The following is a 16781-nucleotide window of genomic DNA, read 5'->3' as shown; positions in this document are numbered from 1 at the left end:
AACAATGAACCACTTTTAAGACAATTGCCCTAAATTGAATCACTGTTTGACACACTGCAAGAGCCCCATCTACTGGATAAACAGTGCACGTTTCTTTTTAAAAGTAAAGTTGACAAATTGCCTCAGCATTACATATGTTCAATAGAATTAAGTGGATGTCGTCTATTTCAACCAGGAGATCGTGTCGTCATTAAGTGTGATTTACACAATTAAAGTTGACCTCTTTAAGCCTGTGTCATTGCTTTTGTCTGTGAAGATGTGTTCAAAGCAGTATTTGTAATACACGACAGTGCTAGTCTTGTAAGTGGCTCGTCCTAGATGGCAGGGAGTAACTATGTATCGTTTATTTTTTGTAAAAATTACAGTACAGTAAGCACAGTGTTTGGGAACAGGAATATTATTTATTGCACACTGTAAGGATTTCCAAAATCATAAGATGTAAATAATTGAGCCGAATAAAAGAAAGGAAAGGTTTGTGAAACATTTTATTTTTTAATTAAGTATAATTTCTGGGGGGCGGGTGGATGTGTCGTATTTGTATCTATTCTAAATATCTAAACGTATGCCACTATCTAGTGTATAATAATGCGGAATGAATTTAATGAAATTCAAGTGATGATATTTTTCAAGTCATACAAGCTGTTATAAATGTTCACACAAGAATTCTTATTGTTTACAAGATTTTTTTAATACTTAATGTTTAGACTGCATGTGCAATTGTTAAATTGAAAGCTGGTAAATAAATTTAACGAGAAACTGTTAATTTGTATTCCATGCATTGATTCAAATTTTCAAATTATATAACAGTTTGCTTGGGCGAATTTATCGTCATTTATCGTTATCGAGGTAAATCTGCTCAATTTATCGTGATACGTACTTAAGGCCATATCGCCCAGCCCTAATTCCGATTTGTATTTATAATTTATGTGTTTTGCTACGTGTAATTGCTATTTTTGATTGTACAGCAGTACCATTGAGAATGATAGACGCCCAATCATGAGGCTGTTTTTATCCGTCTGCTGTGAAATATCACGAGTAGCTGTCCAAATGAGTTTATCACTAGTAGATGTCCAATCCATTTCAAGTGGGAGGGTGGCAGCGAATTCATGTTCGTTCATTCGCTGCCATCCCTCCCACTTCAAATGGATAGGACGACTATCGCCATCAGTGGTAGCCAATACATTGTTGTGTATGAAATGCTTTTTCGATATCTGTCGCTCAGGGCGGGAATCACTTTGACCAGTATGAAGATGGCCAGGTGGAGCTGGAGCAGGCATCCCTGGACAAGCCCATAGAATCGGTAAGGCCGCATCCTGTTGCGCTGCACCATTGGACCAGCTGTGAGAGTGGATGATTGGTCCAGGCAGTCATTTTTTTTTGTTTACGTTAAGCGTTCTCTTGACTCTGTTTAACCGATAGAAACACTCATCTGGTGTCCATTAATACCTCTCAAGCCCCTGTCCCCTATGTCCTCTGCTGTCCATTTCCTGTGTGACATTTAAGTTGATAGCATACATGCTCGTTAGATTTTCTGTTTTAGTTGCAGATATGTCATCTTAGACTTTGTTACAGTGATGAATAGCAAAAGAATGGAGTGGATAAAGCATTGTTCATCAGGAAGCAACACAAGGCTTTTTAAAGTGATTTGTTTTGAGAGTTTTTGCGTAAAGAACTATGTATTTTTATGTTTTGATCAAAGGTGAGAGTACTTATTTTACGACTGTGTCTTAGGGCCAAACAAATAAAAAATAGGACTGTTATAGTGAAGTTATATATTACGAGAAATAACTTGAAAAAAATACGAGAATTAAGTCAAATGTTGTAATTCTAGGAGTATAAAGTTGCAGTTTTACAAGAAAAAAAAGTCAAGTCGTAATTTACGAGATGAAAGTTGTTATAGCTAACGTATTACATATGTATGGATGAATTACTATAGCCAGTTTAGCTAAATTAGAAGCAACCGCCCCTCTTAAAATGACCAAATAAATTGGAATCTCTTAGTAGGTATTAGTACAAATCCTTATATTGATGATATTTGATGTAGATGTGCCAAAAGGTTTAGGATTTCCTGATTTGTGAAACCAATTCTAAAATACAGCCTCACGAGATGCTGTCAGTATTGTTCATTTTAATGGAGGCAGCGAAGCGCTACGTAAAGTATGTAGTAGCTAATTTAGCCTAAGTAACCACACTGTGTCTATGCTTATCACGTAAAAATGTGTAATATAACGACTTGAATATCATAATATCATGACGTTTTTCTTTTAATATTACAATGTATGACTATATTCTCGTAATATTTTTTTGTCTTTCGTTGTTCGGCCCTAATACTCGGTCGTATTATTTGTTCCTGACCCAGTTGAAATCAGTTCGCAGTGCTTACTCCACTCCTTGAACAAAAAAAGCACACTTTAGATGATGTGAATGGCTACTTGTGTGTGTGCGTGCGTGTGTGTGTGCGTGCGTGTGGCTTAGCATTTGTTTGTGTTTGTAGGACAGTTATCTTATTGTACACAACTTGGGGTGTTCGACATTTCTCTCCTGCAGCGAATTGGCCCCCCTATTAGCTAAGCAGCAATGACCCGGTTTGTATTTGCACGCTCTGCTTTCTTACTCCTGTCTCTAGGGTCCTTGTAACGCTTTTCTTGACTGTTTTTGTCTTTCTCGCTCTCGCTCACCACTGTTCCACTCTGAATCTAGATTCTCTCTATCTCTGCTTTTCTGTCTCGCTCCCTCCCTACTACACAGTGATTCGGTGTACAGTACCCTCTGTCATTCTGTGCTGGCATGGTGCTTGTGCAACTGGGACTGCATTATTATTTATTTTTTTGCTAAAGAGGCAAAGGAAGAATAGCGCAGGCAGCTCGCTCTTTTTACTGTCTTCCGTTCCCTTTTGAAGTGGTATCTCAAGCCTGGTGTTAAGCAGGCCCGAGCCCCTCTTTGCTTTTTTATAGTCAAGCCGAATTTCTTACGGATATTATACTTGAACCAATGAATTTCTGTTTGACACCTGTTCCCGCACAAAGGGAGTCATCACCGCCTACAGTACAGTGTAGGTGGTGGAGAGGTAGGAAAAGTACAAAAGGGTGAGAGGTGGCTTGCTTACCTGGCTTGAGTGGCTCTTCTGCTCCTGCGCTATTTTCCATAGATGGAGGGGGGGTGCACCGAGAGCTGGACTACAGCGTCCAAGGTTACGGCAGCAGAAATTGGTCAAATTATGAAGTGCAAATTTACAGTGGTACCTTAATTGAGAAGATTAAGCTCAATTTGTGTTTCCGATTAAATGGAATTGATGAATCTTCGACAGTGGTCACTAGAGTGGGCAGCTAGTTGACCCTTAAGACTCGGCCTGAACGATATTGGAAATAATATCATTGCGAATTTTGGGGTGTTTGCGATATATTTTGATATTATATTGCGATATAGTATAATAATATTAGAAAGAAATTAACATAGTGATATATGTTGCCAAGGCACCACACTTACTTTTGCATTGGTTGCACCGAACTTTTTTAAAGTGCACTAGCACTCTTCAACCTGGGCTGCAAATTTAACGATGATTAACAAATTTGTGCCTTTGATCGTCGAGCTGCTGAGGCTTCCTAGGCCAGATCAAAGCTGCAAATCTGTCAATCATTGTTAAGTACCAAACCCCAGCTGCACACTGACCCAAAAAAAAAAAACCAACAGTTTGGTCGCACTGCCTAGCATGAGGGGAGGTGAGAAGCTGGCATTATACGAGGATGAAGCAGAAAAACATGAAGATATATTTTTTTATTAAAACCCCAGTCCTTTTCACCCAATTCAAATCCTCTGAAAAATGGCACGATCAGCCCAATTTCTGATCACGTGATCAGATCGGGGACTTATCTAATGTATACAATGCCGTTTAATCCAGGCTTGTTGTAAATAAAAGGGACCCAGGATCTGCACACTTGTTGCTTTTATGAAGTAAACCAAAAGTTTACATGTAAAAGAAAATTAAAAAAAAAAAACAACTGCACGTCCTATGATGTAACTATTGCGCAGGCGCACATTGCGATGGCGATGTTCAAACGATATATTGTAAAGGCCTTCCTAAGACCCTTAACATTTTATAGGGCAAGTGACTTAAAAAAAGCCTTAAATATTAGCTTTAATGATTAATTATACATTTTTATATTATTATATATACATTTCTAAATTAAGACACTGTTATTCAAAGCTAAATGAATGAAATTAAAATGTAGCAAAAGAGAAATGCACTGTGGTTATGTCCCCAAGTAACACTATAAAGTTGAATTTTTTTTGTTTCTGTTTTTTTTCTTTCATAGCATTTAACTGATTACGTGCCATTCATGGCATTAGACGTTTAATCCATTTTGACTGGGAGGCGCGAATAGATAAACTCTCAAATGATTTGGACGTTTAATAGTGACAAACCTATTGATATTCACAGCAAAAGGATGAAAAGAGTCGCATTGTTTGATGTCTTGACGTTAATTGAACATTTTGTATTTGTGTGATTTATCTTACACTTTGGGGGGGGGGGCGGTCAAGAATGCATCTGCGCGTTATGTGCTCATTTTTGTTTTGACCGTATTGAAGAGATGACTCACAACGCTTTCAAGGTACCACCGTAATTTCATAGCCCGGTTACGATCAATGTAATGAGCTGGCCCTTTAAGTTCGGCCTCTTGGAGCTCCTCCCCTCAGCCTCTGGTTGTATGTCATTCATAGGCAGCTAGAGGTCTGTGGTACTTGACTCGGATCTTTTACTCTTGTATTTCCCCCTCTCCCTTTTGATCTTTGCTCCTCTAACATTGGTTTTGCATTGCATGCATGGTAGCATTCAGTACGACGCCACTGATGGTCCTCCCTACTCTCCTCTCCAATCATCCACCCCTACCCTTGTCTCACCTGACCCCACCTCCCAAACCCTGACGATATGCAGTGGGCACCCTCGGAGCCAAAACGTACTACAATCACCTACACAGACCCTCTGTCAATGATTGTAGAGGAAACCAGATGAAAGCGAATTCTATTCCCAATCAATCATTCAATCAAACAACTAATAACTGTTGACTACCCTTATTCTAGTTCCTTAAACTCTCCTCTTAAAGGGTTTTACTCAGCTACAAACTAATTTCAGGTTGAAGAATTGGGTCATCGGAATGATGAGGTAAGTATACCCTCTGTATACGTATATTAGCTGTACACACACACAGAGTAGAAGATTTAGCAGTAAGTACTATTTACTGAGTAACAACCAGTCAACAGGCATTATGAGTGTACGTGATAAAAATACGAACAGATAGACCACTTTTTAAGTGTGTTCATCTCAGAAACTTACAAATATATTATTGCATTTTTAATTTGAGCCAAATCAATCATGTTTTTCACAAGTACATTGAGAGGCCAAACTTTCTTACTTTCAGTGAGGACTACAGAATTTTAGTTTTTGGAGGCTGACACTTCATCGTAATAAGAAGGAAATGGCATCAGCAAGACGTGAGATAGTGGTCTGAAATTTCACGATATTTTCAATGGCAGCCAATGAATGAATGGGAATGGCAGACCAATCAGCTCATGAGTTTACCACTAGTAGACGTCCAATCCATTTGAACTGGGAGGCTGCCAACCCTCAAACCTTCAAATGGATTGGACGTCTAGCGCCATCCCTGGCATCCAGTGGTCTGATAAAGATAATGAAAAGTAGCAAATTAAGTATGACTCAGTGGAAAAGTAGTGTTCCTTGTTGCTACAAATATGTGAGTATAGTGCTGCAACGATTAATCGATTAACTTGAGTAATTCGATTAGAAAAAAGATTCAAATTCAATTTCGCTGCTTTGAGTACTTGTTTAATTAATGTGGCGTTGTAATGGTTTGTTTAGAAATTGTTTGCATTTAGTTTTATTGATTTGGGTGGATACACTGCCTTCGAGTGGCAACAGGGAATGTGACATAACTCATTTCACATGGCTGAATCCAGCTGCTCCCTGTTAAGACTAACATAAAGTGAGTTTTTGTTTAAGGTATTCCTTTTTTTTTTTTTTTTTTAAATACATTCGTAATTTAGTTCAAGTTTTTGTTTGAGCTAATGTTTTTTTAATGCATTTGTAATTTAGTTTATAGGTATATTGAGTTGTTTTTGTGGGAATATGTGTTTGAACTATTTGTTAAGAGCATGGTAAAAAAAAAAAAGTTAGCATTTTATAGCATTTAAGCTAGCAGACTTTTGCTATTTAAGTTAGCCAAATGTTCTTTTGTTCTACTTATATCCTATTTTTTTTTAATACCGTTTGAAGCTCAGCTGAGGTATTTTAATTTTTTATGTTCCTTATGCGATTACTTGATTATTCAAACTAACTAGTTCATCGATTAATCGACTACTAAAATAATCGATAGCTGCAGCCCTAATATGAGTTAAAAGTATGTTATATTAAATCTCCTCAGAGGATTTCCCTCCCCCCAAAAGTATTTGATTGTAGCCACCTCTTTATTATGCATTCACCATATACCCAATTGGCTGCATAGACCGCTGAAGTCTCGAGGTGGGCTCCCCTGCATATCCCTTCCCTCAGTCATTTCTTTGCAAGGCACTGTGCCGATAACAGCACAGTGTACACTTTCCAAAGCCCACCCCCCAGTTTGTAGAGGTCTTTTGTTTGGATAACATTTTCTGCTTTCTTTTCTCCTGTTATTAACAGTTGGTGGATTTTTGGGGGGGTGGGGAATTTTTGATATGCTTACCTTTTCTGTTTGTATACAGTGTTAGCAGTTTTAGATTTTTTTTTTTTTTAACTAAAGAAATAGAGAAGCTAGCAGAATTGCAGTTGAAAGCGTTTGGCTGGTTTCTTACGTTGTGTCACGTGTGACTGTTTTTTTGACAGCCCAGTATTTTAAAGCCAGGTTCGTATGGAAATGCCTTCACTCCACTTGCACTGCTGTTGGACTCGCCGTCTTTGCCTTCATCCGCCCGCCCGTCCTTCCGTCTGTCTGTCTGTCTGTCTTTTCATTCTTTTGGTGCACTCATATCTAGTCGCTCCCACACGCCACCGGCACCTCATCTCCACCGACAGTCTCAAATCTTGCCCTAACCAGCTCTTCCTGTTTTTAAATGTTGATTAAAAAGGACAGAAGATATGTGCTACAACATTGAAGGAAAGTGGAGCATCACCCACAATCAGGCCACTCGCTTGGGGAGCTTATAAAAACCTTGTTACAAGCCTTAGCTATTGCCTCTGTCCTAAAATCAATAAAGATGTTATTGTATCATAATACTGCAGTGTGGTACCAAGAGAGGTGTAGTGGGAGGGGTCAAACATTCCCTGCAGCAAACTGCACTGCAGTCCCCCCACATACAATGAAATCAGCAAACCACACTGATAGGAGATGCTCCTCCGTACTTCCTCGCATCCTATCTTTGGATTTGTCTGCCAGGTAGTTGTACACAGCAAATGTATATCCCCAAATTATTAGTTTCTTTTCTAATTATAAGTTACTGGTATCCTTCCATCCATCTATCCCTTTCAGCTTTTAAATTCTTAAAAATTGGAAGTATCATCATCATTATTGTTTTCCAATTGGAAGGCACTAAATTTTCCTACCTGTGCAACAATCATAACTGATTCGCAAGGTCAAAAATGGAACGTCTGCAACGTAAAGTATATTGTAGCTAAATTAACCGCAATGCATCCATAGTTCCATAAGTATTATTACTAGGGCTGTCAAACGATTAAAAATTTTAATCGAGTTAATCACAGCTTAAAAATTAATTAATCGTAATTAATCGCAATTCAAACCATCTATAAAATATGCCATATTTTTCTGTAAATTATTGTTGGAATGGAAAGATAAGACACAAGACAATAAATCAACAAGATGGCATTAACATTATTAACATTCTGTTAAAGCGATCCATGGATAGACTTGTAGTTCCTAAAAGATAAATGTTAGTACAAGTTATAGAAATTTTATATTAAAACCCCTCTTAATGTTTTTGTTTTAATAAAATTTGTAAACTTTTTAAACAAAATAAACCAGTAGCTCGCCATTGTTGATGTCAATAATTACACAATGCGCATGGTGCTGAAGCTGGCGCTTGGGTGCAACACAACACCAAAAAACACAAGTAACAAATGGACATGACACTGTGCTGTCATTTTAATCTGTTTGAGCGGTGCATGTGGATTAAATGCGTCAAATATTTTAACGTAATTAATTTAAAAAATTCTTTACCGCCCGTTAACGCGACAATTTTGACAGCCCTAATTATTACGTAAAAATTCTTAACATAATGGCTTTTTTTTCTCTTAATATTACAACGTAAGGCTTTATAATCAACATACTATGACACTATTGTTGGATATTGTTTCTTTCGGGGGGTTTTTGGGCCTAATACTCCATCGTACATCGGTACTGTTGGGGATGGTAAATCCCTATTATCTTTTCTCAATAGCGCCGTGTAACGCAACAATTAGCTTTTAAGTTTCGTTTCCCCAATTGACAACAGACACATGAAATGGGAAGTAGCAGATGATGATGCTTGCAGAATGATCAAGTCTGAAATAGTTGGAACAAGCTGAAAAAGCCATCCTAATTTGGACATTGTGGGCTGAGATGTTGTGCCTGCTGCGTGTAACGGCAGCTCCCCTTCACATGTGCTAACCTATCAATACCAACACACCTCCTCTCTGCCATGGCTCAGCCTGTTCTCTAGTGTGCCTTGTAGAGTACATCTGACCCATACTTAAAGTCACATTTTAAAACAAAACAAAAAAACTATCAGAAAGGACCCTGTTGAGCCATCCATACCTACACTCTACGCCTGATCCGCCCGAGACTAACACACTTGGTGTTTTGTTAACCCACTCCCTTCCACTCCCGCCTACTCAGTTGTATGTTTGTACCTTTGGCAGTGTGCTACTAATACACACAAAGCTTTTTGTTGAAACCATTTTAACAAAAAGCCGCATGCAGTTTTTTTTCTGTTGTTCCAACCCCCTTCGCCATCCATTTTCGTGAACGTTGACGCCAATCTCCTTGTGATTATAAATATCCTTCGTGTTTGGTTTGTATGTTTTGCTTTTTTTTGGTAGAATGCAGCACTTTGGTGAATGTTAGACAAGCCTGGAATAGTTATAATCACAATAGAACAACACGTGTAATTAAGGAAATCTCATTGTCATGTTTATTTGTGCTTGAGGTTGTAATGTAGTGTGTAGTGTTGGGACAGTCTTGCATTTCACTAAATGTTTTACGTTTTTTTTTTTTTTTTTCTTGCTGACCCTGACTAGTGACATAACAGTTGGGAGACTTGAACATTTTGCCCCAGAGTGTTGAAGGAATTCCTGTTATGCATGTTCGTGAGTCATCGTCAGTTGGAGGATTTTGCCAATTACATAAACTATTTCAGTGCCACTGAGCCATCATGTGGCTCTTTAAAAAAATACAACTCTTTAAAGCAACACTAGGTAACTTTTCAACCTTTATAAAATATTTTCAAAACATATCTGATATTATGTTGACTGACAACTAGTTGAATGACACCTCTTTTATGTCTTGAGGGGGGTCTGTATCGCTTTCACCGGCACTAATTAACTTTGAGGAGGGTGGCAGGAACCCTGCCGCATAAAAAAAAAAAAAAAACCTGCAAATGTGCTGAGTGCTTTACGGCATACGTCACTTTCCCTATTCATTATGAAGACGGAAGTTGATGCGAACGCTTTTGCGCGAAATCTGCAAAGGTGGCAGAGCAACAAAAGGAAAAAAAAAAAGATAAAAGAACAAGAATAGAGGTGTGCGGAATTTCCGATTCTTAGATTATTCGCGATTCGGCCATGGATGATTCGAGAACGATTCACAAACATCCAAATTCCGATTATCGAATTATGTCAAGTAAAGCGGAACTAAAATACAATCAGCGTGGTCTTCGGGACGCAATGAGGAACGGACCAAGAGTAAAAAACATGCTCAACTCATGCCACTAGATAAAAAAAACTAATAATACCTGACTGCGGCTGACAGCCGCTACAAACTACGCCCACATAATGCTACGGTAGATATCACATGTATATAGAACTTAAGGGAGTTCCAAAAAATCGAATGCGTCGCGATTCGACACGCGACGGTTCGATTACGATTCATAGAGGTGCAAAAACAATGATTTTCTCTAATAACTTTATTATAGCCGCTCATAGCGGAACGAAATTCAAGACACGTCTGCCGCCTGGACACTTTTAACGGACGCACGCACAACGTTATGATGGATGGTGCCGGTTACTGAGCGAGAGATTTACTCCTTTTCAAAAGACTGGAAAATAAATTTGTGTATGAGACAGGCAGACCCGGCGGTCACGCTTCTGTGCACAAGTTATTTTTTCGAGCGAGAGGGGAAGAGAGATGGTTCGTTGCTCCTTGTCTTTCAGATGTCCAGCAGTAGTTTCAAGTCATGTCAATTGAAAAATGTCCTGAGTGCGTTGCTAAAACCCATGTGCGTCTATAAGAGGTGAGTACACGAACCCTCTTGTACTGTTTAGCCTTTATTGTTGTTATTTTTGAGCTGTTAACAGTTAACAGCGTTAACAGCGCCGAGCGCTTAGCTAATTAGCTAATTCGCTAATGTGTATTTCATATGCAGAACGTGTAAAACCATGATTAAGTACAGCGGTAACACTACAAACATGCGAAATTGTACGGAAATCTGTGAAAACAAAGTGTATTGGTTAAAAGAAGTGTCATTTCTAAAGACAATTTGTTTCCAGAAAATGTGGAATTCATTCCACCTGTGTAAATTTTATTGTATTGTTGAGAGAAATAAGTACTGCCTTTAAAATGGTTAATGTTTTTGCTCTTTCTTGTAAAAAATTAAAAATACAAAAGCAGCTTAAGGGCAGCTTTTTGTTGTATGGGCATGTTTCCATTGTTCCTGTTGAATGATTCGGATATTTTAAATTAATAATGGACATAAATTTGTTTGGCTACTTTATTAATTAGTAATGCACGATGCATCGATGATCGTTATAACCGTGATCATCGTCAATACCGTGATCATCGTTCAATAATCGAATCGTAGCACCCTGAATCGTAATCGAATCGAATCATGGGGTGCCTAAGATGGCACACCCCTAATAGAACTAGATGCGAAATTACAGACTCGCTGGCGTTAGTAAACAGCCGCCATCTTAAAGCAGTAGACTTCTCTGGAAGGCTTTTGTAGCGGACGTTCCGAGCGAACCTAATTAACTAAAATAGTCTAAAATACTCCTAAATCGGCAAAATCCTGACTTGAATCTATCTTTGAATGATGAAACAGTTTTAAAACTTTCACATGTCGAAAGTAGACACAAGGGAAATTATGGAATAACTGGAGCAATTTTAACAACTTTAATGGTTAATTCACAATATTAAATTAATTGAATGTACTTTAAAGCTGCTGATATAGAAAGGGGACTTGATTATTTTATTTACTGTTTTGAAATGTTAACTTGATACTGAAATGTAGTTTATTTAAGCCATAGAGGATTTTTTTTTGTTGTTGCAATTTTTGTAACTACGAAACATTAAAAGCAGCTAATAGCTGGGGAGAGGGTGCATCAATAATCAAGGGAGGGGATTGGCTACATGGTTGCTAACCATCATATGCTATTGTTTAGCCACAACTGGATTCATTACCTTATTACTATTCGTCCTTCACACAGCCGCTGGAAACAGAAACATTGTTTAATCGGTTGAGTCGACCAAAACTGAAAAGTTAGCAAGTGTTGCTTTAAATGTGTATCACTAGTAGACGCCCATATGAACTGGGTTATTTAGAAAATAACATTTAATTTTGGGTGTTTTATTTATGTCGTATCGAGTAACGAGAATTTTTTTTCAATATCAATGTAGAATAGAAAATTCTAGTATGGTGATAACAGTATGAAGAACATGCACAGCGGTAATTTCCTTCTTTTTTTCCTTTTTTTTTTTTTTTTTTTTTAAACCAGTGGGGCTACATGCATACAATGTCTCCCTCTTTTTGGCCTGCACATATTCCCTTCACGCGTGCACATTGTGTCCACCCCCCGGGCCTTGTAATGGTAATCCAAGGCCCCGCTAGCACCACTCCTGTCTCTTCCTCTGGCTTTTTTTGTGACGGCTACTGTACGTGTTTCATGGTGCTCCCCCCGCCACCTCCTCCTCCTGTCATTGTTACAGAATCACAGCAAGCTTGGAGTTTCTGGTCGTCATTTTGTTAATGCAAGATTTCCATACTTGTTCTGTGTCACTTTTCTTTGTTACTAAGATCTTGCTCTGTAGTAGTTCATATATATCTGTGTGCGTGCGTGTGCTTGTGTGTGTGTGATGCATATATTTTCCTCCTTCCCCTTTCAACTTTTAGTGCTGTTCACACACTCCCATGTTGGCATTTATTGTAGTGTGCAGATTACACATAGCCTTACTTAATAATTGAAAAGCAGCGCCCCCTCAGTCTCCCACACCTCTACCCCCACACTTGTGCCGGAAGACACACTTTACGTTGACGTGGATGACGTTAATGACAACGGTGGTGGTGGTGGTTGTGCTGATGATGGTGTGAGCTGAGTGCTTTGTTTTGTCGTTGTGTGAACCGTGACTCCACGGAGGGAAAAGCTCCTCTTATTATTGGAATATTTCTGGTTTCTTTTCTCTCTCCTGTCTGCTAGGACAACATCGGGCACCGGCTGCTTCAGAAACATGGCTGGAAGTTGGGCCAGGGCCTTGGCAAAACCATGCAGGGTAAGCCCTCGCTCATCCACGCACACCCTTACTGCCAATGTACACTGGCCACTCGCCAGTTCTCACATTTCCAGAGTCCGTATTTGTACCAATGACATTATTTCACCTTCTCACATCCATCTTGTCTTACTGGCCTTACCTTTGCTACTCTCCTGCTGCTTCCTCTCAAATCTGAAATGGGAGGAAAATTTTTTGAGAGTTTATAAAGAGGGAGGGGACAGGGGTTCTGTCAGTTTGGAAATTTTGAATTTGATTCACACGAGTTTAGTTAACTGGAGTTCCAACTGAGACACTGAAATGTTGACAAGGCTTCACATTTTTAGTTTGTTGCCTCTATGGCCTCTGCTTAGACATTTTCTGGTATGGATGATAATGAAACCTGAAAATGTTCATTTCCAATGAACCGCTGTTTGTAAGTTTCTTGTCTGATCATGTTTAGCATTAAAGCCTGGTTGTCTATGTGGACCAAAGAAGACCAGATAGTCACAGCGTTAGCACGGTCGTGCTCTGCTCTTTGGTTGAGTGTTTTCCGATCCTGGCATGTTTCTGTCAAGCCCTGGTTCTTAGAATACTAACTGCTTTTCCCCTATGCACTGTTTTACTCTAAACTTTCATTGCATGGCTTATACACCCAGTCTTTGCAGTCTTCTATAAATGGAATTGAATTTTCCATTTCAGGGTTTCCCTCAGAAAACTTTTAAAGCCTCTTGATAGACAACCCCACTGGCAGCCCACCATGTTTTTTGCCAGCCCCCCAAAATTTAAGTTGACAGGAATGTTGAAATGAAGACTTTTACGTGTCATAAGGAATTTATTAACATAGTGTGTTACAAAAAGGCACATTCTTGAAATATAGTTTTAACAAACAAAATTACAATAAGATTTAGGTGAAATGGAAAAAAAAAGTATTCCATGTCCCAAGAGTTAGCTTCAGCAGCTGGGGGTCGGACCGCCAAGGCCCCCGCCTTTGGCTGCCGCCCAACTCCCTACGCACCCGACCCCTTTGGCCCCTCCCACAGGTGGTGAGCCCATGGGAAGGGGAACCCACGTTGCCTTTTCGGGCTGAGCCCGGCCGGGCCCCATGGGGACAGGCCCGGCCACCAGACGCTTGCCTTCGAGCCCCACCTCCAGGCCTGGCTCCAGAGGGGGGCCCCGGTAACCCGCGTCCGGGCAAGGGAAACTGGGGTTCAATAATCTTGCTCATCATAAGGGGTCTTTTTGAGCCATACTTTGTCTGGCCTCTCACCTAGGACCTGTTTGCCATGGGTGACCCTACCAGGGGCTTAAAGCCCCCAGACAACATAGCTCCTAGGATCATTGAGACACGCAAACCCCTCCACCACGATAAGGTGATGACTCATGGGGGGAAGCGGCCGAAATGAGTTTCCTCCGCAGGGTGTCCGGGCTCTCCCTTAGAGATAGGGTGAGAAGCTCGGTCATCCGGGAGGGACTCGGCGTCGAGCCGCTACTCCTCCGCGTAGAGAGGAGCCAGCTGAGGTGGCTCGGGCATCTGGTTCGGATGCCTCCCGGACGCCTCCCTGGAGAGGTGTTCCGGGCATGTCCCACCGGCGGGAGGCCCCGGGGACGACCCAGGACACGCTGGAGAGACTATGTCTCTCGGCTGGCCTGGGAACGCCTTGGGATCCCGCCGGAGGAGCTGGTTGAAGTGGCTGGGGAGAGGGAAGTCTGGGCTTCCCTGTTAAAGCTGCTGCCCCCGCGACCCGACCCCGGAACAAGCGGAAGATAATGGATGGATGGATGGATGGAAAAAAAAAGTTTGCTCACACGTCAAGCACAAGACTCCAACATTGCACTTTCAAACCTGTCATCAGATGTGGTTAAAATATCTATACTTTTTATACTTTCTTTTGTTCCCATGTTTTAACCTGGTGTGGGGCAAAAATCTTGCCCCCCGCCAGGCTTATAAGGCACTAGGGGGGGAAACCCTGCATTTAATGTCGGCATTCAATGCCATCTACGGAATCATTTTCACCTTTCCCCCCTTGACTTTTCAAGTGTGCTAAGTAAGGGTGTAACGGTACATGTATTTGTATTGAACCGTTTCGGTATGGGGTGCTCGGTTCGGAACGGAGGCGTACCAAACTAGTTTCTGATGTAATGTAACCCTTACTTTTCGAGGCTGTGAGTCGATCGGGTTACAGTTTCTTTGTGTAGATTATATTTACTCCGTCTTCTCTACTACAATGAGGACCAACACGGTAGGACAGTATATAACCCAGAAACGTCAACAACGCGACAACGTTGCCGCCGCGAGAACGCAGTGAAACGCGGGCGTTAAAGTCAATCGAAAAGAACGGCAGAGTTCATTATTTGAAGCGAGACGCGGCACTCCTGCGTCAATACTACTAGCTAGGATGGGGCAGACCGGAAGTCACTCGTGTAAAAATACGGTGGATCCGGTCGATTTTCAAACTAATATGCAATCGTAACCCACTTTTTGAGTCCATCAGATCTCTTGAGTGGTAGCCCGGGGTACAGTTGACTTGTCTTTGTGGATTTACTGCCGTCTTCTCTGCTATAATAATAACCAACACGGCCCCATGTTCAATACAAAACCCTCCTACCACAACAAAACAAGTAGGAACTAATATTCACATAGGAACTAAAGTTATACAACATAAAATATACAATATAAATGAATACTACATCACATTTGTAAAATATAAACACATAATAAAATAAATAATAGCCCATTTAAATAAAATAAATTGAAATGAGCTAAAACTTAACCTATAATTAAATAATAAAAATAATACAAAGATCCTGCTTACACCATTAAATTTATTAATTTCTGTGTGGCACTTTAACTTGAGATAATCCACCAATAAAGCTTTTGAAAACCGTTCAGAAGAAAAATAAATGATTCATTGAGGCATTTCATTTGTAAAAAATACATGTTAAAATCTTTGTCATTGGGATTGCTTTTCTCTTTAGCACAGGACTTATTTTTTCTTCTTTCTTTCAGAAAGAAAGCTGACCAATACGCGCGGGTCTGAAAGGCAAATTGTTGGATTATCTTTAAATACCTGCTACTTTTCGAGCAGAATTCTAGCTTTGTACAGGCTAATGTTCCTATTGTTGAAAGCACAAAGGTGTGTAATAAACAACTAGCACATTTATATTTTGCATTTTGTTTTCTCACTGTACCGAAAATGATCCGAACCATGACCTCAAGACCGAGGTACGTACCGAGCCGAGATTTTTGTGTACCGCTACACCCCTAGTGCTAAGCAATAACATGATTAACCGTAGCCAAATATGCATGTTTCATGCAAATGGATTAGTTGTGCGTACAGTATGTACGTCGTGACAGCTCATAATACTTCTGAGATGTTCCTAACTGTTCTTTACATTCATCATGTGGAAGGCACCTGGAATGTAGTCTGCGGTGTTTTGTGTCTCTTTGACACCAGAATTAGAACGTTAATATACGGTTGCCACTGGAGCTAGGACATAATGAGGTCATTCGGCTTAGTTTGAAACAAGATTTAACCATCCGGCATACATGAAAACTTAAATCTCGTCTATAGTGGTATTTTTAAATGAATAATAATTATTATTATAGTTTATTAGGTGACTTGGTGTAGTGTTATACATCTGTTTTTGATCTTGACAGTCTGTAGCCTGATATCTGGACATATTATTGCAGGGGTGTCCAAATTATGGCCCGCACAAGGAGCTTAAATTCAACCTACATTCTTTTTGCACTTCTCAGTTTTAACTGAAGATGGAGCTAGTCACTTAAACAGTGCTTCTACATTAGCTCAGGGGTGAGAACATGACAATTTAAACCAGTGTTTAGATTGCTCAGCTATGTTGGTGCAAACGGCCCCGGTTCTCTTTCGTTCAATACATCAACGCGGCTCATTCAATACATCTGCTCATGGCAACAAGCGTGCATGAAGACTGACTCAATGGCGGGCTTAGCATGTTTCTATTTTCTGGGTGTCTCTCCGCGGGCTCTAACTGCGGCGTGAAAATCTACCTAACGCGCTAAGGATTTTTGCTTTGCGCGGA

General features: G+C 40.1%; 1 protein-coding gene across 13 annotated transcripts in view; it reads left to right on the top strand.

The window, feature by feature from the left end:
• gpatch8 (G patch domain containing 8) overlaps positions 1 to 16781 on the top strand; it is a 49629-nt gene that overhangs the window by 12953 nt on the left and 19895 nt on the right. For 3 of the 13 annotated variants that reach the window (XM_057860830.1, XM_057860838.1, XM_057860834.1), the window contains exons 2-5: positions 1223 to 1300; positions 2548 to 2585; positions 6875 to 6893; positions 12671 to 12743. In XM_057860830.1, coding sequence (XP_057716813.1) covers positions 12737 to 12743 — 7 coding nt within the window. In that variant the 5' untranslated portion in view covers positions 1223 to 1300; positions 2548 to 2585; positions 6875 to 6893; positions 12671 to 12736. Of the gene's footprint in view, positions 1 to 1222; positions 1301 to 2547; positions 2586 to 2700; positions 12744 to 16781 lie in introns of those variants that run through there. The other 10 variants (XM_057860832.1, XM_057860839.1, XM_057860837.1 and 7 more) reach the window with 8 other exon arrangements.

Source organism: Corythoichthys intestinalis, chromosome 16, assembly GCF_030265065.1.
Source record: "Corythoichthys intestinalis isolate RoL2023-P3 chromosome 16, ASM3026506v1, whole genome shotgun sequence".
Taxonomy (NCBI): domain Eukaryota; kingdom Metazoa; phylum Chordata; class Actinopteri; order Syngnathiformes; family Syngnathidae; genus Corythoichthys; species Corythoichthys intestinalis.
Note: the sequence above shows the minus strand (reverse complement) of the source record. Positions and strands in the feature narration are given on the sequence as shown.